Source organism: Platalea leucorodia (assembly GCF_965183815.1).
Source record: "Platalea leucorodia genome assembly, chromosome: 23".
In the NCBI taxonomy this organism is placed as follows: domain Eukaryota; kingdom Metazoa; phylum Chordata; class Aves; order Pelecaniformes; family Threskiornithidae; genus Platalea; species Platalea leucorodia.
In genome coordinates this window covers 2,990,606-3,012,277 of record NC_138845.1, presented here as the reverse complement: position 1 = coordinate 3,012,277, position 21,672 = coordinate 2,990,606, and the positions used below count along the sequence as shown (strand labels likewise).

General features: G+C 56.2%; 1 protein-coding gene across 4 annotated transcripts; it reads left to right on the top strand.

The window, feature by feature from the left end:
• The first annotated feature begins 79 nt into the window (after nucleotides 1-79).
• SENP1 (SUMO specific peptidase 1) lies at nucleotides 80-15,936 on the top strand. Of its 4 annotated transcripts, none has more exons than XR_014230414.1 (16): nucleotides 80-316; nucleotides 1,041-1,113; nucleotides 1,229-1,388; nucleotides 2,395-2,554; nucleotides 2,876-2,979; nucleotides 3,057-3,304; nucleotides 3,499-3,553; nucleotides 3,895-3,933; nucleotides 4,028-4,112; nucleotides 4,407-4,559; nucleotides 4,799-4,930; nucleotides 5,389-5,592; nucleotides 6,486-6,565; nucleotides 8,231-8,298; nucleotides 12,017-12,101; nucleotides 12,509-12,563. XR_014230414.1 is itself a non-coding variant. In XM_082332301.1 (16 exons), exons 1-16 carry the CDS (start codon nucleotides 203-205, stop codon nucleotides 15,913-15,915), a joined length of 1,830 nt encoding a protein of 609 aa, XP_082188427.1. In that variant the 5' UTR covers nucleotides 80-202; the 3' UTR covers nucleotides 15,916-15,936. The 4 variants fall into 4 exon arrangements, 3 of the variants coding, with proteins under 3 accessions (XP_082188427.1, XP_082188426.1, XP_082188425.1); XM_082332301.1 differs by lacking the exon at nucleotides 8,231-8,298 and adding an exon at nucleotides 15,874-15,936 and having other exon boundaries at nucleotides 12,509-12,604; XM_082332300.1 differs by lacking the exon at nucleotides 8,231-8,298 and adding an exon at nucleotides 13,893-15,720 and having other exon boundaries at nucleotides 12,509-12,604.
• Nucleotides 15,937-21,672: the final 5,736 nt, after the last annotated feature.

Sequence of the window (21,672 nt, the reverse complement as noted above, 5' to 3'; positions counted from 1 at the left end):
CCCCGGGCGCTGACCGGCGGGGCCCTGCCTTTCCCTGACGTTTTTCTCGTTATTTTCGTTTTTAGAAGGAAAACCGGAGCCTCCCGCTGCTCTCCGAGCCGGCCCGGCTCCTCGGGACGGAGCCCGCTCCGCCGCTTCTCCTCTGCCGCCTCCGGAGGGGGCTGACGGGGGCTCTTCTTCCCCAGATGCGGCCGCGGAGCCCATGAGGATGGAGGCCCGGGACGCGGCGCGGGCCAACCACGGCTCCGTCTTCAAGGCCTTTCCCCTGCCCGCCCGAGCCGGCCCGCGGGATCCGCTCTCCCAGCCCGACGGCAAGGTGCGGCGGCCGGCCGATCCGCCCTCCCCGGGTCGCTGCGGCGGCCGAGCTTCCCCCCCGCTCGCCGTCGCGGTGGACGGACGTGGGTTTCGGGGCTTCTCCTGCTGCCTTTTCCCCTTCCCGTGGCTCCCCGCGGGGCGGAGGCGCCCGTGGGCAGGGTCTCTCCCCCCAGCACCCCCCGAGCCTTGAGTTAAAACCCGCCGGGGGGGGGTTTGACAGCCCCGTCTCGCTCACGCCCGACGCTTCCGCATTGCGAGGGCCCCGTTTGCGCCGTTAGGTCCCGGCGTAAAACCGAAACCACGCGTGGAATCTGCCCGCGGATGGTAAACCCCCGCCTGGGCCTGCTCGGCTCGCGGCCTCGGCAAGCGCCCGCGCGTATCCTGACGCCGCGGTCGCGTCCCAAGGAGTCGGCAGCGGGGCTGATGTTTTGCCCTGTGACGAGATGAAAACGGCGGTCGGTTATTTTTTTTTTCATTAAAACTGCCATCGCGCCGGCAGAGCGGGTTTTAGGAGGGGACGGGAGAGCGAGTGACGCCTCGGCTGCGTCGTCACGCCACCGCTGGCGTGTTTTTACCCTGCATCCGTGATTACTAATTGATAACGATGTGTTTGGGGAGGAGCTGTAACTTTTCACACCCGCCCCCCCCCCGTGCTTTTATCACACCGGGGGTTTAAGATCGAGCTCGGCTTTCTTCTAATAAAAAGCTGCGATCTTTCCGCACAGTTTTTACCCAACAAGATCAGCGGTTTCGCTTGCCCCGCTGGAAACGCATCCTGCGCTCTCAATTACAGCCCAGGTAAGACATCGTTTTCCGCCCTGGAGCGTCAGTTTGTTGGCCGTTCCCTTCCCCCAGCAGCGGGGGGAGGAAGATTTGGCTCTTTACTGACCGCTGCCGTGTTTCTCCCCTGCAGAAATCCCCTGCCCCGAGAGCTACCGGGCAGCGGGGGAGCCCCGAGCCTTTGGCTCCAGCGCCAACGGGCAGTGGCGGGGCTTGGTTCCCCCTCTGAGCTCCGCGCCGCAGAAGCCGAGGGTGAGCCGAGGCTCTTACCTCGAAGCTCGCAAAAACCCCAGGTGCGTACGGCTCCCCTCCGCGTTTAACCTTCCCCGCAGAGCCCTGCGGGAGCTTCGCGTGGGGATTAGACCCGCAGAAACCATCGATACAGAGCGAATTCAGGGTGGAAACAGCGGCGTGGGTCGAGGTTGGCCGGGTCCGTAGGTGCCTTTCGGTGTTTATAAACCTCCCTGTGGCAAAGATGCTTCGTAAAGGGCGCGAGCGCTGGTTTTGAGAGGGTACAGCGTGGCGTAACCTGCCTCTCGCGGAAGGTAGCGGGGTAACGGGTCGGTTTTGAGCGTACGGGGAGCGCTGGGAGGAGAGCGGGAGCGTCGTTACGCCGCTGGGAAATTGGGGGAGGAATAGCAACCGTCGTTTTGTGATGAAAATGTGCTGGGTAGCGCACGCGGTGCTGGGCGCAGGAGCTGGTTTTGCAGCTGGTATAAACTCGTGCTGCTCCAGTGCTTTCCAGACCAGGTCAAGTCTTTATGGCTCCTGAAAATCCCCGCGGTGGCCAACGTTTGTTTGCAAATAGGGAAAACTTAATTTCAAGGGGAGAAATGCTAAATCGCCCCGCGTATTTTCTTCCTGGGCTCTTGGGCGAGCCCGAGTGAGGGAGAAGCGAGGCGAGGGAGGGCATCTGCTGGTATCGATAAATAAAAACGCGGCGAGCGGTGTCTCCAGGCGAGGTTCAGCCATTTTGTGGTGCCTGGATGGAAGCGGGAGCGGGTGGATCTGGCGGGAAGGTCTGGCCGGGTGTTGCCGGGCTGTGGCTCCTCGGCCTCGCAGTGCCACCTGGTGGCATCTGTTTGGCCGCACAGGCCTCGGGAATGGTTTCGGATCAAGCTGATGGAGAGCGCCAGCCTTCGGCGTTGAGATGGTTCCTAAAACGCACGTAAAATAACCAATTTCTGATGGCGGTTGGGTAGCCTGGCTGTCGGCTGGGGTTTGGGGATGAGGGAGAAGGAGGTTGGGGATTAAAACAAGCAGAAAGTCAAATAAAAGCGTTTCTTTCTCTCCTCGCAGCGGGACGTCCAACAGTTTTGTAGGGAAATCAAACCACCATTGCCATGCGTCAGCTTTTCCGATCAAACCCGCTCAGAGCCCTTCCTGGAGCGGTCCCTGTCGCCGCAGCCTGCTTAGCCCCAAGAAAACTCCCCGGCGGTTCATCAGCACGGCGGAAGAGGTAAAGAAAAGGTTGGGAGACGGTGGAGTGGGTGGGTGTTTCTGAGGAGATCTCTTTTGGGCGCCGTGAAGTGCTCGAGGCGGCTCTAACCGACTGTTTTGTGCTGGATTCGCTCCTTCTGCCGGGCAGAAGCTGGCTTCGGCTCTGCTCGCGTTCAGCCTTCAGCCACGGTTGGTCTGATCAAGGCTGATGGTTGAACTTTTCGAGACCCCTGGATGTGCTTTCCCCAATAAAATTCCACTTCCGCGTGTTTCTGCTCGCTGTTCACAGTGTCTTTGTTGAAATCCTGTTGACTAGACATATCTGGTTGTTTCCCGGCAGACTGTTCGAGAGGAAGAGCGAGAGATCTACAGGCAGTTGCTTCAGATGGTCACAGGAAAACAATTTTCCACGTCCAAACCCTCTTCGCTATTCCCCTTCCACCTGTGAGTATGTAAAATGCTCTTCCCCAGCCGACAGCGCCACATGTATTCACTGGGAACTTACTTTCTGTTCTTCCTAGGTCCAGGTGTTCAAATTCCAGCAAAACCGTAGTAAAAGAAACCCCCAGCAAGAACTCAAAGCTGTTTGAAGCTCACAGCGTTGCACCAGCCAGTTCGGCAACCAGCGTCCTCGCAGCGCAGGAGCAGCCGTCCCACAAACCGTCGCTCTACTCCACCCCCAGCTACCCCTCCAATATCTTTGAGTCCGGTAACTCCACAGCCCAGCATCAGCAAGAAAATCTACCAGCATCTAACACGCAGTCTGAAGGTAAAAAAAACCCACAAAACCCAACCAAACAAAAAACAACCCCAAAACAACCCCCCAAAACCTGGCAATCGACTTAAACGTATGTGGCAAACCCACTTTTTCCCTCCCGCTCTGTATTTGGGCTCCTGCAGCCGTTGTGGAATGGGGTAGTAATCGTGAGGTTAACAACGTTCCATAAACTTTATGCTCTTTAGGATCAGACTCTGTCATTTTGCTGAAAGTAAAGGATTCCAGAACCCCAGCACCGAGGTAAGAGGCTGTAAAACGGTATCTGGAGGGAGGGGTGGGTTACATGAGCTTCTTTTAATTCCACGGAGAGGTGAGAATGCAGAGTAGAAGGTGACCGGTGGCTTTCTGAATGTCTCGTGAAGAGAGCGAGGTTTGCTGTAGATACAGGAACTTGAGTGGGATGCATCAAACCTCTTTCTCGAGACCTGGCTGCAAATCGCTGGCAGATCTGTCCGTAGCCCTTACTATCGCTCTAGCAGTAAGGATGTCCTCAGATAATACTTACAAATCGCTTTTCAGGCAATTACTTACTCGCAAAGTGAAGGAGACCACTTACACCTCTCCTTTCTCCCCCTTTCTAGCCTCCCGTTCTTCCAGGCAGAACTGTGGATCAAAGAACTGTAAGTACATGGCTTTTTTCCTCTTTTTTTCGTGTCGTGAGCGTTCATGTGTAGAAATAAACACTGATTTGTTCACCTAAACCGCGCTTTTCAGAACCAGCGTCTACGATTCACGAGCTCGGGAGAGGTGGCGGCAAATCGAAGAGCAGAAAGCGCTGGCCTTACAGCTGCAAAGCCAGGTAACGGAGAGCGGTTACGGAAAGAACGGTCTGTGCAAGTCCGAATGTTAAACCACAGAATAGGAAGCAAACTGGAAATGGAAAAATGACAAAAATGGACTCCTTTGGGGGCTGGTGTCTTCGTTGCTTCCCCTTCCCGTGGCAGGGCTCTGGGTAGCGTCGTGGCCAGGGTAAACGCTCCCCCTCCGTGCCCCTTTCCGCATCTCCTGGAACAATTGGCCCCACGTAGCTCCCTCGCAGCTCCGCAGAGGCGGCTCCCTCGGACGCCAGCTAACCCGAAGGTCTCTCCTTCAGCGGTTGCAGGAACAGGAACACTCCGTGCAGGATCTGGTGGATTTAAATCTTCGAGTTCCCCTTGAGAAGGAGATCCCTGTCACGGTGGTCCCCGAAGAGAAGGAGGATGCTAAGTCAGCAGACGGCGAAGAGGAGTTCCCCGAAATCACCGAGGTAAGTCTGCTTGGAGCTGGTGTACGCAAGCAGACGCTTATATCCATAAAAGATCTAAATATTAAGGTGAGTTCCTGAAACCCAGGCACAGAGACAGATAGCTGTTCCCTTTTGCCATGGACATTTTGTAGCGAGTTTCTCCTTCGAGGAGCAAAGACTCAAGCTGGGTTTGAATCCAGCCTTTGTGACAGGAGTAGCAGGAACTCTCCCTTCCAACGCCGTCTCTGTCCTCCCCGTAGGAAATGGAAAAGGAAATAAAGAACGTATTCCGAGGTGGGAACCAGGACGAGGTCCTCAGTGAAGCTTTTCGCTTAACGATCACTCGGAAAGACATTCAGACCCTCAATAATCTCAACTGGCTCAACGATGAGGTGAGGAGTCTGCCTTGGGCCGTTCAGACGTTTTTCTTCATCAATTTGAAGTAGGTTGAAGCAAAGAAAGGTGTCTGCCTTCTCCGAGCCGACAGAAATCGGAGTGAATAGTAGGTGCGGGCTGCGCTTCACGCTCTGGAGCAGTTACTCTGCGGAGAAAGCCCTGTGTAGACCAGGCACTTGAAGAAATCATAATATTGGGAGGAGGGGGAGTGACTGTGGACACGATCGGGGGGCAAAAAAAGTGAATCTTAACTATAGAAGACTGCATTCCTAAATCTTTCTGGATTTTTGAAGGTTTTAAGGCTGTTGAGCTATTTTAAACCCCCCCAGGGACAGGGCTTCAGAGCAACAGGTGGAGGCAAAACCAGTTTCTCACCTAATTTTGCACAGGGGCAGAGCACCTTATGCGGAAGTGTCAACACTCTAACATGCCCTGAATGCTTTGTCTTTCCCAGATAATTAATTTCTACATGAATTTGCTGATGGAGCGGAGCAAAGAGAAGGGTTTGCCGGCGGTTCATGCATTCAATACTTTCTTTTTTACCAAATTAAAAACGGCGGGGTACCAAGCCGTGAAACGGTGGACTAAAAAAGTGGATGTCTTCTCTGTGGATCTCCTCTTGGTGCCTATTCATCTGGGAGTGCATTGGTGCCTAGCAGTGAGTGCTTTAGTTATTCACCGTAGAGCGGAGCTGGAGCAGGTCCTCCTATTTATTTTAGCCTGTGACCGAGGCTAAAATTTCACAGCTCTTGAGCGATGCGGTTTGTGCGTGGGGCGGGGAGTTTGTGCCTGTGGCTAAAATCAAAGTCTAGAGCGAGTAAAAAGATCGCTGCGACTTTTTGGTGGGTTTCTAGTCTTTAAAGAAAAAATAGAGAGCTGTGAAGGTCACGTTAGGCTAGCTTATTCTCCGGAGAAAGATCTCGTTTCCACGTTCCCACAAACTCGCCTTTAGAGACGTTGCCACGGGGTTGTTTCAGAGAGATTTAGATGACAGATACCGCACAGCTTTCCCTGCCTCCTGCCCCTGATTTGTTCCCTCCCTTCTCTCGGCCGCTGGCACCCGTGCGGTAACGGATCGCGCGTGGCTTTTCAGCCTGTGTCAACCTCCTTCGGTCAAACCTCCTCGGAGGGTTTTTAAGGTGCCCGGAAAGGCGACGCTCACGCGGGTGGACCGTGGTGTGGAAATGGGGCGTGGGGCCCCCAAAAAAACCCCGCTGGGGGGGACTTGGGTGCGTACTGAGCGATCCAGGACGCATCAGGTGGAGCAGAACCTCTGTAAACCTGTCTGTCTGCAGCTCTAACAATGAGGATAACAGAGCGCTCTTGTGTTTTACCGAGGAGAGCCTGATTTCGAGATTCAAGTGCTTAAATAACACAGCAGCAAGGGGGGATTTTGGGGGAGGGCTGTACCAAGGGTGTTAAAAGTCCTCCGAAATCCTTCTCTGCTGTGAAATGGTCTAAACACGCTTCTTCCTAGCGGCAGAGCGTGTGTCCTGGCAAAGAGATGAGCTCCTTGTGTTGCACGTTATTAACGAATCTCTCTTTGTGTAGGTTGTAGACTTCAGGAAAAAAACCATCACCTATTATGACTCCATGGGTGGAATAAACAGCGAAGCCTGCAGGATACTGTTGTGAGTAACATTTATTTGAGTTGTGCCCGTTTAAAAATCGGAGAGCTTCTGATCTCGCTCTGGAAGCGACAGCCCTTCCGCAGGGACGGTCCCTTTCCGGGTCCTGAACGGAAGACTCGGAGGAACGTCCTGGTTTTCACGCTTCGTGTTTCACTACGCGTCGCTGACGCGGCCCGCGGTTACAAAGCTGGTCTGCGAGAGGGTCCTGTGCCGATTCCCTGTCTTCACCTCTTCCCGGATGATCTGTCAGCGAGGCTGGTGGTACCGTCGTGGGTGTAGACAGGTTTCAGACCCGTTCCGTTAAGGACATCAGGCTTTACCAGTCTTAGAGAGTCTTGGGCATCATCTTTAGGAGGAAAACAGCTCCTCGGACCCTGAGGGATAGGGATCCTTCCCTTGTCCTGCAGCTGCTTGAAGAAACGGCCTCTCCTGGCCCCTTCCTCCAGGTGGGAGCTTTTCCCGCCTGTGGCAAAGATCAGCTCAGTAGCTCGGCCCTCGGTTTCAAGAAGGAGATTCTGGAGAGCGCGATGGTACGCGCAGGGCGCGGGAGCTTCCCTTGCATCAGGCCGCGGATAAAGGTTCGCACGGGTCTCTTCTGTGCTGAGTTCCAGCGGGGCGTTACGCGCCGTGCCGTGCCTCCGAACCAGCGCTGGCTGAAAGTCGTTCTTCCTGGGTTCAAACTGCAGAGCAACTCTTGCTTTTCCCACCCCGAGCGATGCTCCAGGAGGGAGCGGAGCTGGCTGCCTACTCTCCGAGCTCTTCTACAAGAGAGATGCTTCCATGTCAAATCCAGAACTGTTTTCCCATATTTGGAAGCCGCTCCTGAATGGAGCGCGATTAAAAATGAGCTCATTTCTGGGCAGGGGTGAAAAACCCCCTCTTTTCGAAGGTCCCTGGTCACGTAGGGCCGTCAGGCTTGATACAAATCAGATTGCAAAGGGATTTGCGAAACGCAGTCGCCAGCTCCTCCGTCGCTGACCCGGGGTCGGCCGTCGGTTCTGTTTCTCGTCTCGGCTTCGCTCCGACGCTGATTCCCGAGTCTTCTGGCGTGAGGTTGAGTGTGGCAGCGGAGGCGTCGCTCGTTCAGTCAAGGCATGTGAATAACGATAAAGACGGACAGCAGACAAATGCCGTTTCCAGTCCGTTTAGCACCTTTGTTTTCCAGTTCAGGTGCTTTGCGGTCTGCGTGCAATGGGTTTATTGAAATAACTGTAAAAAGAGCCGTTGCCCTTTTCCACGCTGTTCTGTGATGTTGGCCTAAAGGAAAAGTATAAAATCTTTGGAAATGGCTCAGGGCAGCGTCTCTTCGTTTCGCTGTGTGGTTTGTGCCTCGGCGTTCGAGAACGGTGCAAGCAGAGCCGGCCTGCCTTGGGGCAGGGATGGTCTGGGTGAAATCGGTTCCTTTCAGCCTGAATTTCTTTGATTCCGAGGAAAAAAGGCGTGGACGTCTGGTGAAATAAAACACCTGGGAGGTGAGAGGGGGGCTCGGGAGTCCTGCCCGTGCTTCCTTTAGGGGTCTGGGATGAGGAAGCAGGCCCCCAAACTGGTAGTAGAGAGTACCAGAGGATACAAGGTGTTTCGGCCGCGCAGGGTGAGTGGTAGAGAGCCGGGATTTCAGGTCGCTGTTGCCCTGGACGTAATTGTTTTCCCTCTGTTTCCTTTTAGGAGGCTTTTATTGGTTGAATGCAGTGGGAGGATCACACCGGGAAGAAGGGACGGAGGTCCTATTCATGGTTAGTGACCCTTTCATGCTTTCAATCTTTAGAGCTTCCTAAAGGTGGTGAGTGTCGTGCCGTTAGCCAGGCTTTACAGAGGAGGGAAACTGAGGTGCAGGGAAGGTAACTGATTAAATACGAGGGCCGCTGGCCGGGCTAGGAGTGAGGAGAGACCACAGACATTGATGGTTCGGTGGCTGCCGTGCTTTGTTTCAGCATCTGGGCTCTCGCACAACTCGGGTGTGAGACCTGGAGAGGGTTTGAAGAAAGCTGCCTCTGTTTTTATGGGGTTTCTCCTCGGGAACACGGTGCTCGGTACCTCAGCTCGGCTGGACGGGTCTGTGTTTTGGAGCAGACATAACCCAACCTGTTAAAATTAGTTAAAAACTTGATTCTAGTGTACCAAGGCTGGAGGAAAGCTTAGGGGGTAGAGTGCACGAAGCGACTCATGCCTGCGAAATCTTCTTATCTCCTGCTAGCAGCAGCGCTTGAAACGCTCACCTTTACACGCCCTTTCCTTCGAGGCTTTCAGATATTTAGCAGTATGCTGTGGAGTTGATTTCAACAATTCCCTGAGGCACCTGGTCAGGTTTTTGTGTGTGTGCGTAAGCCCCGTAGAAGGCAAAAATCCATTTTCAGATTTAGGAAAAGGAGATTAAAAGCCTGCTGTATGTGACGGGGCATCTCGGGCATGTTGAGTTCTGATTCGGCGTGTAATTCCGCTTAAAAATTCCCCGTCAAGCTTTTTCTCCTTCAGGTCCTGACAAAGTTCATCAATTAAGTTCTGCCTCCCGAAGTTGTCTCGCGATTTGAAGTCAAGGCATTTCAGGTGGTTCAGGCTGTTACCCAGGCAGGACCGGTGCCGTATTTCTTACACGACGTGTCTGACGTTCGCCGATCTCCGGGTGCAGGCTAGATTGCCGGAGGCTGCTTTTAGGAAACCACACAGGTGATGGTCACAGTTAACGTGAACTGCGCGTAGCGAGTTATTTCCTAGCTCTTCTAGAAAACAACTCCAAAATTTCTTGGCCGCCGCGCACGTGTCAGCGTTGCAGCTGCGGCTCGTGGTAGCTGGAGATAAAACTGGATGTGCAGAAGCCACCCGATGGCTTTATCTGCTGAAGCTCCGGCACCATTTAAACTTCACCCGTTTCTTCCCCGTCTGCCAGACGAGTCTCGCGCTCGGATCCTCTCTCCGCCCCCGCTCCGTATGTGCAGACCCGGGCCGTGCGGAGACGTTGCTTGGAGGCTGGTCCCGGTTCCTCGTGCGATGCATCCTTTTATTTATCTGCACAGCTTCGCTCTCCGTCTCCAACGTGCAGAACAGAGTGGGCCGTGTGCTGCTGCTCTTTTTTTAGCTGAGGATTCACGTGGGTTCTGTAGTAGGCAGTAATTGCCAGGATTTTTTTTTTTTTTTAATTGCAATTGAAATGAGGCCGTTTAATTAACGTTTTCGCCGTGTTTGTATTGTGGTGCAGACAGTCTGCTCCTTTCCTCCAGCCACTGCGCTGGAGGCTCAGCTCACCCTGATTTTGAACGCGTTGCAAGGAGTTTCTCCTCCCTCCATTAGGTTTTTATTTGGAGGTGGGATACGGAGACTTCTCGTGCTCGGCGAAAGGGTTTTTCTGAGATTTACCCCCTGCTGATCTTGTCTTGTCCAAACCGCAGCCGAGTCAAAGCAGCCAAGCAGGGAGCTTCCCAAGAGCAATTACAGCAGTCGCTGGCAGCCAGCAGACCCTGTGCCGGGGAACCGGGCTGGGAGCGTGCGGCCAGCTAATGAAGGCTGATAGAAAGCGCCTGTCTGGACCTGATCTCGTCTCGGGGGGCTGCCAGGAGGGAGACTCCCCTCCTTGACACTCTTACATCCAGCCAAACCTATTTCTGGCGATTTTCTAGAGGCACTGGGGCTGTATCTGCGTTCAGAGGTTGCTGGGTGGTTCCGCTGCCGCTTCGAGTGCTTGGTTCAGCGGCCCCTGGGTGTTTCAGGGACTCTTCAGCCCAGGAGAGTTTTCTTTGCACAGTTCTTTAAAATTACAACAGAGAAAAGTTCCCTGAGTGGCACCGGGGCAGCAAGTTCGACCCCACATCTTTTGGGCTCATCTGCAGGTCGCATCGCCCCCTTCTCCCATCGCATCTCAGCGTTTACTAACAGCAAGATGCGATTTAGCCAAGTCTTTGCGGATCAGATTTCCGAAAGATGGCACATCTCCCCGCGTTGGCGGCCAAACCCGCCTCCCTCTCCGCGCCAGCTGCTCTCTTGACCCCTCCGTTCGAGCCAGCAGCATCTAATCCCTTGCTTTTCCTTTCCAAACTTTCTGATCACAGCCGCGACGGTGAGAAGGCTCCTCGGGCTTTGAGAAGGTGCCAAATGGGAAGGAGATGCTTTCTGTAGATCTTCCTGGTCCTTTTGATAACCAAGATGAGCAGAGGGTGTCTGCACAGCTGAATGTCACTTAATGACGCCAGCAGCCGACAGAGAGCAGCTTCTTTAGGGCCACTGAGAGTGTCTCGGGCCCATCGGCTCGTCTCCTCGGGCTCCCTCTTCTCCACCTTTATGTCTGTGTCCTTCCTGAGCTCCCCTTTCCGTCCTTCCCAGTGAAGGGAATGGTTTAAGGTGTTCACATCCGCAAAGGAAAACGTGTGGCAGTTGCTTGGGCGTGCTTATGCGTGGTCTTGGTAGAGTTTCTAAAGTTTTTCAAGGAGGCATGAAAAAAAAACCCCACTTTTCTGTTCTTCCAGTGCTATAATTTAGGCCAAACTGGTGGAAGCCTCTTTGGGCAGAGGAGATGGGCCAGTACCCGCGAGCTTTCCTTGATCTCCAGTTCTAGGAACTGGAATGGGACTGGCTCTGCAGCTCTTCTCCCTCCGCTGAAGGTATTTGACATTGCACACCGGCCGCGGCTGCCGCCTCCTCCCGCTTGCGCTCCCCGCTTGACTCAATCCCTGTAAGAGCATCTCGGAGAGGACGGTGGTCTGGCTTTTCCCAGGGCTGCCTCCCCTCCAGCCCCAACTCTTGGGCCTTATTTGGGAAAATCAGGGTCATCTTTCCTAGTTTGCCTCTCCCTGAAAGCACTTGCCATCTGCGGTAAGAAGAAATCAGATCAAGAGGGGAAGGGAAACCTGGGAGAAGAGCTCCAGCAGAACCTCTGCCAGCGAGCTGAACCCACCACCAGCCTGGCGAGGAGCTTTGTGGTGGGTTTTTTTGATGCTTTACGCACAGGGCGATTGCTCCAAAGCTGCTGGGATGCTGTTAAGGTTGTGACAAATTTGCTCCCCTCTACCTTTATCCGAAGTAAGAGCCTCAAAAGACAAGAGGCACCGGTTCACAGCACGCCGTCGGTTCAGCTCTCCAGTCTCCCCTCGACTGTAACGCTCGGCTCACAGGAGCCTGTTGGGGCGGCCCCGTGGCTGCTGAGCTTTTCTCTGCCGTGAGTCACTCTCCGATGAATTAGATGTGTTCTCGCTGGTTTATTTGTGGTTTTGACTCTCTGCTTGGCAGGTACTTTTTTTGGATGAGTTTTTCAGTTCTGCTTGGTCCTTCTTTTGACTGCCTCAAAGCCCGGGTCTATAGAGCCCTTTTGAAAATGGCCAATACTGAGACGAAAATATTGGACTTCCATTTTGCATTAATTCTGCAAACACGGCAGAGGACATCTTAGGTAAACTGACATATGGTGTACTGGCTGGTTTCCCCCGCTCCTCTAAGTAAGCTTTCTTTGTTCTTTTATTCCTACAGGCAATACTTAAAACAGGAAAGTCTGGACAAGAAAAGGAAAGAGTTCGACACTAATGGCTGGTCGTTGCTGAGTAAGAAGAGTCAGGTAGGTTTGTGCAGGGAGTGGTTTGGAGAAGGGGTCTCTCTCGCTCCTTGCTTTTGGTCTTGGCCCTGATGCGCCTTTCCTGGCTGGTTTTCCCAATGGATGCATTCTCGTGGTGACTCCAGGGGTGAACAAATCCAGTGGCGGGCTGCTTTGCTGCAGATTTGCCACCTAGACCTACGTGGAAGTAGGGAGGTTTTCCTGAGCCAGGGGTGCCCCAGTGCCCCCTTAATTCCTGCCGCCCACCCTCCCGTCCTCATCTCCCCTTACTCGGCGCTGGCATTCGCCCATCCGTGCAGACCTGGACCTGAGAGAGGTCCTTCGCTTGGAGCTCTTCATCCTTAGAAGCTGGAAAAGCGAGGATTGGCTCCTCTGGAAAGGACGTTTGGGTTTGTCTCCTTTCGTTACAGGAGATCCCGCAGCAGATGAACGGCAGCGACTGCGGGATGTTTGCCTGCAAATACGCCGACTGCATTACCAAAGACAAGCCCATCAACTTCACGCAGGTAAACCCCGCCCTGCCGTGCCCCTCGTGCTCGGGGAGAGACGGGCACGTCCCACTCGGTTGTGCGTATTCTGATTTTTTCCAAACGCCCTTCGCCTCCTTCTCTGTGGGTTCAAAGTGCCCCCAGCCCGCGTGGGGATCGTACTGCTGCTCCTTGGTTGACAGCCGCCTGAACACGAGCCAGCAGTGTGCTCAGGTGGCCAAGAGGGCCAATGGCATCCTGGCTTGCATCAGGCACAGTGTGGCCAGCAGGAGCAGGGAGGTGATGGTGCCCCCGTGCTGGGCACTGGGGAGGCCGCCCCTCGAATCCCGCGCTCGGTGCTGGCCCCCGGCCACAAGAAGGACACGGAGGGGCCGGAGCGTGGCCAGGGCAGGGCAGCGAGGCTGGGGCAGGGGCTGGAGCCCGAGGGTGGGGAGGGGCGGCTGGGGGAGCTGGGGGGGCTCAGCCTGGAGAGGAGGAGGCTGAGGGGAGCCCTCATCGCTCCCCCAACCCCCGAAAGGAGGCTGGAGCCGGGGGGGTCGGGCTCTTCTCCCCAGGAACAAGCGCTGGGATGAGGGGGAACGGCCTGGAGCTGCGCCAGGGCAGGGTCGGGTTGGGTATTGGGAAAAAGTTCTTCACCGAAAGGGCTGTCAGGCCCTGGCCCAGGCTGCCCAGGGCAGGGGCTGAGTCTCCATCCCTGGAGGTATTTAAAGAACGGATAGACGTGGTGCTCGAGGACACGTATAGATGGACTTGGCGGTGCTGGGTTAACGGCTGGACTCGAGGATCTTAAGGGTCTTTTCCAACCTTGACGATTCTGTGATTCTGATTCCTTGGGTAGAGCTGACGCAAGGCGCTGCAGCAGTTCTTTACGCCACGCGATAATCGGTCCTCTAAAGCCGTCCTCGGGTCTTCTGCGGTGCTCAAACCCACGGAGCACCTCGCCCGTGCAGCCGGGGAAAGCTCACAAACCCGTAAGGGGACGCGGTTATAACGGTAATGGAAGTGGGGCGTTGCAGCCCGAATCCCGGGGAATTTCAGTGTTACTTAACGTTGTCAGCCTCCATGGAATATCCCACGCGTGAATATTTTACTTCTAATTATTAGAGAATATCACCAGAGCTACGTTATTACCTAGATCTCATCCGCTGTCCTGTTTTCAATCATCAGAAAGTAAATTTTCCTCTAAGGAAGGCACCGCTTCTTAGCCGCACCCAGGAGAGCGGCCGCTCGATAAATGGTCCGGCAGCAAAAGACACGCTGACGTACGTTTTCTTTCTCTTCTCTCTCCTTTTCCCCTCACCCAAAGCAACACATGCCCTATTTCCGAAAGCGAATGGCCTGGGAGATCCTTCACCGCAAGCTGTTATGATGCCGTTGTGCCGAAAGCCGCTTCCTTGCGAGATTGTATCAGAAGTGCCCAGATTTGCCCTGCTCAGCAGCCTGAGCCGCGGCAGGCGCGGACCTGCCCGGGGCTTCAGTCAAAGACAGCGCAAACGAACTCTGCATCATCCTTTTGATAAAACACCCTTCACGGACCAAGGCGCAATAGAAATATTCAGAAGCACACTTGCCTTTTATTTTTTTTCCTCCTTTTTTTTTTTTTTTGTATTTCAAGATCTATTTTTACAAGCAATTTCAGGTGCTGAGACTTGAGGGGGCAGCTTCCGACGTCCGAGGAACTTGTATTTCTCTGCTTTTTGCAGCTCTTGCTGCCGGTTTTGCCGAGCTGCTGGCGCGACTTTGGGGGGGGAAAGCTGGATTTCAGAGGAGGGGAAGGCACTTAATGGCTCTGGCTGCTTTGCGCACTGGGAGAGCTCGAAGGCGGGTGGGCAAAAACCTCTTTGGGGGTGGATGTAGGGAAGGTTTTCGTGGAGAGGAACGTTTTTGATGGGTCCTCCACTCCTGTATTATCTCCCCTCGGACCTCAAAGCCAGCGTTTTCTCTCCCGTCGCAGACTCTGCCCGTTATCACCTAGCCTAAGATGATAAGCTGGGCTTGGGAGAGCCGGGCAGGGGGCTGGAGGCAGGTCGGGCATCCCTCGAGGAGCTGAGGGATCTCGGAAAGTAACTTTTTTTTGGTTTTTTTTGTCATTTTTCTGCCCGAGGAATTGGTCTCCCAGTTCTTTAGCATCAACTGTTTACGGAAATTCAGGTACAAAACTCTAGAGCAGAGCCGATGCACCGTCAAATTGTTTTGTATATATTTCCAAACGTTTTTTTCCGGAGCGGCAAAGAACAAAGTCTGCGTGCGCGTTGGCTTTTTGTTGGGTTTTTCTTTTTATCCCCCTCCCCCTTGCCCTGCCTTTGCCTCCTCGCAGGAGCCGAGGCCGCGGCTTCTTGCCACCTCTGTCCCTGCGCTCGGCCCCGGCCGAGCGGAATGAATCGCTCCTCTCTCCCCGTGATATTTTGCACATGTTTTGCCTGGGGACGGAGGCCGACGCGAGGTCAGAGGTTGCGTCGAAGGCAAGGCACCGTCATCGAGAAGTGCTTCCAAAGGTATCTCCGAGTACGTTCAGCGCCGCGCGGCTCCCGGGAGCCTCGAGGACGAGCCGCGTCCCCATCCGTCACGGGGCGGGGGGAAGAAGTAAAATATTCAGAAGCGCTTAAACCCTTCCAAAAACGGGATTTTTGGGGATGCCCCCATGCTTCTGAACGTTTTACCCCCAGCGCCTCGCCCCTCCGGGCTCCCCGAACGCTCTCGGATGGGGCCGTGCCCGCGCTTTCACCCGGTTTAATTTATTCTCGAGCGCGACGTGGGAGGAAGCGGCGAGCGTTGGACGAGCTTCCCGAGCCGCTGACCCTGCTCCTTTTCTCTCCTGTACATAACCTTTTTAAGGATAAGTAAAGAATGAAATAACGTCCACTTTTTGTATTTTTGTCTCCGGATAGGGAGGGATATTTTATACATTTTTTTCTCTACCTGTAAGCAGTAGTTTTGTACAAAATTTCCCCCTTTCGCCCCTTGCTCCCGCCAGGTCGTGTTCTTTGTAGGCTGGTTTGTACCCCTTCCCTCTCCCCTCTGTGTGTTTTATACCGAGTTCATTTACTACCTTTTTCTATCTTTTACCGCAAGTAAAGATCTGAGGAAAAAAAAAAAAAAGAAAGAAGAAGAATCATGGATCTTTTCTCTTTTTATGCGTCTGTCGCGATTCGTGCTTCGATACAAGTAGGTGCGAGCCCTATCCCTGCAGCAGGAGCCGCCGCCTCGCCCTTCGTGAGCGGCCCTTGCTCGGGGCAAGGCTATTTTCCGTAATTCACCTTTTAGTTAAAATAAATCGCTCTCGGCAGGCTCGGCCGCTGACGATACGGAGGTCTTTTAGCCCAATTTGATGGAGGAAGGAGCCAGAGCTGCTGCGAGCTGGAGTTAGAAGGCCTTTACCGTCGCGCGCCGGGTGTTATCGCCTTTGGTTTTGCTGCTTGCTGGAGGTGGTGAGTTGGGAACGGGGATCCTGTCCCAGTAACCTGCTTTAGGGCTTCGTCCCTTCCCACCCCGGGGAAGGAGCTTCCAGCCGCCCCGCTCTCACCAGCAGTTCTGGGCTGAAAGAGCCCCTTACGCTGTCCCGGGAACAAAATCAACGCGTCCCTTGTTTTCCTTGGCTCCCTGCTCCCAAAAAAGCCAGGGAGAAAATGGCCCCGTCAAAGGCGGCTTGTGCCTCGCCCGCGCCGGTGCCCCGAAGAGGCTCGCACCCCCTCCCCGGCCGCGCGGCTCCCAGCCCTCTGCGGCCACCAAAAATGCATTCAGCATTTATTCCTACCCTTCTTTCTGGCTTATTAATAGAATAAATCATATTGCCCAGCCTGCCTGGCCGGCCCAGTCTGGGGATTTTCAGGTCATATTGACTTTTTCCTCCTTCCTGTATCCTTATTCCTAGACATGAGCGAGATTTTTGCCCGATATTTCCAAAGAGCCAGTTATTAGCGTCTCTGACATTCCTCACAAACACACACGTGGCTTCTGTAAATACTCACGTCGCTGTCTCCCACCCCGGGGCTCAATGCTCCATTCATCTGCTCCCAAAGCTTGTGCCTAGAAGTCGGGAATTACCTGCCCCGCTCCGCGCTAACAAGCTTTTATAGCTCCCATGCCTCCAGAAGCCCTTACGGCGTGATTTGCCTCTCCCCAGGCCTCCGTCTCCCCCTGAGATGGCGTTTGCCGGGGGCTTCTTTGCAAAACCTCGCGGGTGTCGGGGCGGACACGAGGAGCGGCGCTGCGGGACGGAGAGCCGGTGCTTCTCCGCCTGCTGCTGCTCGCCGCCGGGGAGTTTGGGAGCGATGCTCCCCGATCCCCTTCCGTGCGAGAGCGCAGCGTGCCTCTGCAAACGCAGCGGCCCCAAAACGGCACAGGTTATTGCGGAAAAGAACGGGGTTTGTTCCTCTCCTGCAGGCGAGGTGGTCCCTTCGTGCCCCGGGGACCCTTCATCCTTCCCTCCCCCTCTAGGCATCCTTCGGGGTTCCCAAAAAGAGGAAAACAGGAGTTGTATCTGCTGAAAATTCACAGTTGTCCCTTTTTCCCGGCTGCCCTCTGCCGCGGGGCTTGGCGGGACGTCCCCGCACCCCGCTGGTTTCCGCAGCGGGTTCCAGCCTCGCCTCCGGCCGCCGCCGAGCCGCTCCAATATTGACCTGGACCAGGCGGATTCAAACGGGGAGCGAGCCCCTTGCCAAGAGACCGTCGGGATCACCTCGATACGGTGCCTCGACGGAGAACTTCTGGCTCCCCGCTCGGTTTAGCGGGTAAACAGATGATCGCCGGCTCTCGGTGTAGAGCGAGGATGGGCCAGGGGCTTCTCTTGGGCCACTGGGCCACCTCGCTCTGGGCTTCCTAGCCTCATCCTTGCCTTTCTGGGTGGAGGAGCTTCTCTCTGTGGAAGATGGGGCCCCAAGCCGTGGGGTTCCTCCCAGTACCTCCAACCGCTGCTGCTGCTGGATCCGGTCCCTTTTCTGTTGGGTTTTCACCACGGGTGAAGCATCCAGCCCAAAACCGAGCTCTGGCTGCAGCCGTTTCGGGGGCTGCTGACCCCAGGTCCCTCGCGGGGACGGTTGGGTGACGTTAGCGGTCCAAAGGCCATGCCTGGAGTAGCTCGGTGTCCACATGGATCGTGAGGGACCGGGGAGGAGGAATCTTGACGCCCAAGCCCGGGTGCCGTGCATCCCGTCCCCAGGAGATCCTCACCGAGCCACCCCAGGCATCCCATCGCCCCAAATCCCACCGGCAAAGCGCGTCCCCCCCCTCCCCGAGCCCAACCGGGCGCGGAAGGTGACACGGTGACAAGCATCGGTCCATCTCCCACCCCCTCGACGCTGAATCCATCACGGCTGCTAGGAAAAAAAACCCAAAAAACAAAAAAGAAGGGAAAAAAAAAAAAGCTGTTTGGGGACAAAAATGCCCTTTGTGGGCTGCAGCGAGCGGCCGCGTGTTGCGATTGGCATCCGCATTGTTGGGTAAACTTTGTCCAGCCTCGCTGCCGGCGCTCCGGCGAAATAATTAGGCGAGTTCCTATAAAGCCGAGGCCCAGATTTACGGCGTGTGCGGACACAGACGCCCTTGTGCCGGGCTGGATGTGGGGAGGGGGCACCCCTCTGCCGCGGCCCCCCTCGTACCCCGAAACGGGGGGCAGGTGCCCCAAAACCCCGGGGCAGACGCCCTGGGGGTGCGTCGGACCGTGAGCCCCCAAAGTGGCTGGGGAGGAGTTTCCATCCAAGCTCTGGGTGGTTTTGGGGTCCCCCCACGCCGATGTGGGGGTGCTCAAGGCTTTGGCGGGGGGGGGGGGGCTCAACTTTGGGTCCAATTCTTGGCATTTAGGGGACCCGGCGGGGGATTAATCCTGCTCTTCCCCTTCTCCCCCCAGCTTTTAGTTCCTGGGGCGCTGGGTTCGCTTCGGGGGAAGATTTGGGGCACCCCCTCCCCATCCCCAGCAGCCTGGGACCCCCAAATCCCCCCCATAGCTCAGAGCCGGGCGGGATGCAGGATTCGGCCCGGGCGGCGATGCCGGGAGGACCCCGGCCCCGCTGCGGGACGGGGCCAGGCGTGACTCAGTTTCCCCTCTTACCCCCCCACAGCTGGGGGCAGGAGGACGGTCCCTCTAAGATGCCACTGTCCCCCCCCCCCAAAATGCCACCGCCGTGTAATTTTTTGGTCCCCAAACTGGACAAATCGGGGCGGGGGGGCTGCACACTCCACGACACTCCTGATCGTAATTTCTCCTAACGACGGGCCCTGCGCAGCCCCGGCCCCCCGCCGCCCGGCCAGGGTACCCCCACACCCCCCCACCCCGCTGATCCCTCCGCCGCCTCATTAGGCCTCGCGACCCCGCTGCTTTTTTTCCGTTCCCTTTCCAAATTAAATAATAATTAAAAAAAAACCCAAAAAACCCAACCCCAAACCCCCCCAAAACCCCCCCTGCGGCCCCGTCCTGCCCCGAGCCCGGTCTCCGTTCAAGCCGCGGGACCCTCGAGCCGGCCCCCGTAAGAAACGTCGCTTTTAGGATTTCTTTTTTTTTTTTTTTATATTCCTGATTTATTTAATTTTTTTTTTTTTTCCACTTTCCTATTTTTTTTTTTTTTTTCCGGCATCCTCCGGCCGGGGACACAGAGGGCGGCTTTGTGCGGCTGGAGGACGCCGCGGGGCAGCGCTTGGGGCCCTGGCTCCTTGCCACCCCAAATAGGTGGCCTTTGCCGGGGGGCGGGGGGGGTATGGGGGACCCCGGCATCAAAGGGTGCTGAATCCCCCCCCGATTCCCCCCGCTTTGCTCCGGCGGGGGGGAAAAAGGGGGTGAAACCCCCTCCTGCGCCTTGGGTGAGGAGCTGGAGGGGTTTTGGGGGGGTCCCTGATCCTGGAGCTGGGGGCTGTACCCCGACAGTGCTCAGCCCTGCCTGGATTTGGGGTCAACTTTGGGGTTTGGGGGTCACCTTTGGGGTTTGGGGGTCACCTTTGGGGTTGGGGGTGGATGTCTTGGGGTTTGGGGTGGATCTTTTTGGGTTTGGGGTGGATATTTTGGGGTTTGGGGTCACCTTTGGGGTTTGGGGTCACCTTTGGGGTTTGGGGGTCACCTTTGGGGTTGGGGGTGGATGTCTTGGGGTTTGGGGTGGATCTTTGGGGTTTGGGGTGGATCTTTTTGGGTTTGGGGTGGATATTTTGGGGTTTGGGGTCACCTTTGGGGTTTGGGGTCACCTTTGGGGTTTGGGGGTCACCTTTGGGGTTGGGGGTGGATGTCTTGGGGTTTGGGGTGGATATTTGGGGTTTGGGGTGGATCTTTTTGGGTTTGAGGTGGATGTTTTGGGGTTTGGGGTGGCTATTTTGGGGTTTGGGATGGATAAAGGGGGGGGATGAGCTTTGGGGTGCTCTGAGCAGCCGAGGGGTCCCCAGGAGATGGAGGTTGGGGATGTGTGTGTGTGTCCCCAGCAACCGGTGACCCCATATCCCAGCCAGCCCCCCCCAAACCAGCCCCTTCACCCCGTCGGGATACAGCAGCAAGCACCCACCCGGGGGGTTCAGGTGGGCGATTTGGGGGGGCGGCGAGAGGCTCGGAGCCCCGGGGCCGGCGGCACGGGCGATAACCGGGGCCGGATTCGGGGTTTCTATTTCTGGCGGTTTATTTAACCTCAAGCGGGCGGCGGCGGCGGCCGGGAGGTATTTATAGCTCCCGAAACGCCCGCCGTTCCCCTCCGGGGACGGATCCTGCCCCCACGGCCGCCGCCGCTGTTGGGTTCTGCCTTTGGGGACCCTGAACCCCTAAAATTTGGGGGTTTGCCTTTATTCGGCCTTTTTTAGGGCGCTTGGCCCCGGGGTCGGCAGCCAGGGATGGGGAGAAGTGGGAACGGCGGTGGCAGAGCATCCCCAGCACGGGGTGACGGGGCAGCCGGTGTTACCCCCCCCCCCAAAAAACACCCCCCGCTTTCGATTTGCACCCCAATAACGGAGCATCGAGGCCACGTCCATCATTAGACTAATAAAACCCAGCGCTTTTTGCATCACCTGTCCCAAACTTACGGGCTTTGGCCCCAAAGCCGAGGGCCAGCGGCCATTCCCGCCCCGCGATGGTTTTATCCGGCCCCGCCGACCCCCCGCGACACCTCGAAACCTCCCCCCCCCCCCCCCCGACCCCGCAAACGTCGCCGGCCTCTTTCCAACCCTCATTAATTTGGGATAATCACGGCTCTCATTAGCGGGGGCGCGCGTCTGCCAGTGCCCCCCGTCCCCCCGCCCCGGCGCCCGCAGCTTTGTTCCCTCTCTTTTTTTTGGGGGGGGGGGGCCCAGGAAGGGTTTCGGGGGGTCTTGGTACCCCAATACCGGGGGTTTTCCGAGCCCCGAAGCTGGTTTTGCTCCGGGGATTCTCCGATGGCTTGTACGAGGGTTGTGCCTGGGGAGGGGGGGGGGTCGCTTCACTCCTTTTTTTAAGGCTCCTCCAAATATTTTGGGGAGCTGATGTTCGCGAAAAGGGGGGGGGGGGGGGTGAATGGTTGCGATTTGAGGCGCTGCTCCCAAACCCCTACGTTTGGGGCAAAACTCCCCCATTTAGAGGGTGCGGAACACGCCGGACCCCAGCCTTAACGCTGCCCCCCCCCTAAAAAAAACCCCAAATCACCACGATCGCCCTCAAAACCCCCCCTGCGAGGCGGCTCCGAGCCGGAGGCTCAAAGGGGCTCTTTGTGCGGCTCTACCTTCCCCAAAGAGTCGCCTTTTCATCCCAACCTCCGCGAGGAGGAGGAGGAGGAGGAGGAGGAAGAGGCCGGGTTCGGGGGGCCTGAACGAGGGCGAATTATTTGACATCATCTCACAAAAATGCCGGCGTCTCCCCCCCCCCAGGGCCCCCTGCCCACCTTTCCGTCAGGGGCCGGGGGCAGAAGAGCCCCTTTTGGGGGGGGGGTGTCAGTGGACAAAGGGGCTGTGTGTGAGAAACCCCCCCAAAAATGGGGGGAAAAAGGGCTTTTTTGGAGCTTCGGGTGAATCCGGATCAGCTGGGAAAGGAGCTGGGGGTGGATTCCCAGGCGGAGAAGGGGAAAAGGGGTGAATTGGGGATCGCGGAGGGGTTTTTTTGGGGGTGCGGGGGGGGTTCTGGGGGTTTATTGAGCCTAAAGGTGGCTGGGAGG

Bases quoted from the DNA above. Each gene is read 5' to 3' on its own strand.
- SENP1 (XM_082332299.1), top strand. From the start codon at position 203: ATGAGGATGGAGGCCCGGGACGCGGCGCGGGCCAACCACGGCTCCGTC. The intron at 3,554-3,894 runs GTAAGAGGCTGT...CCCCCTTTCTAG, and splicing joins TCCAGAACCCCAGCACCGAG to CCTCCCGTTCTTCCAGGCAG. The intron at 4,931-5,388 runs GTGAGGAGTCTG...TGTCTTTCCCAG, and splicing joins TCAACTGGCTCAACGATGAG to ATAATTAATTTCTACATGAA.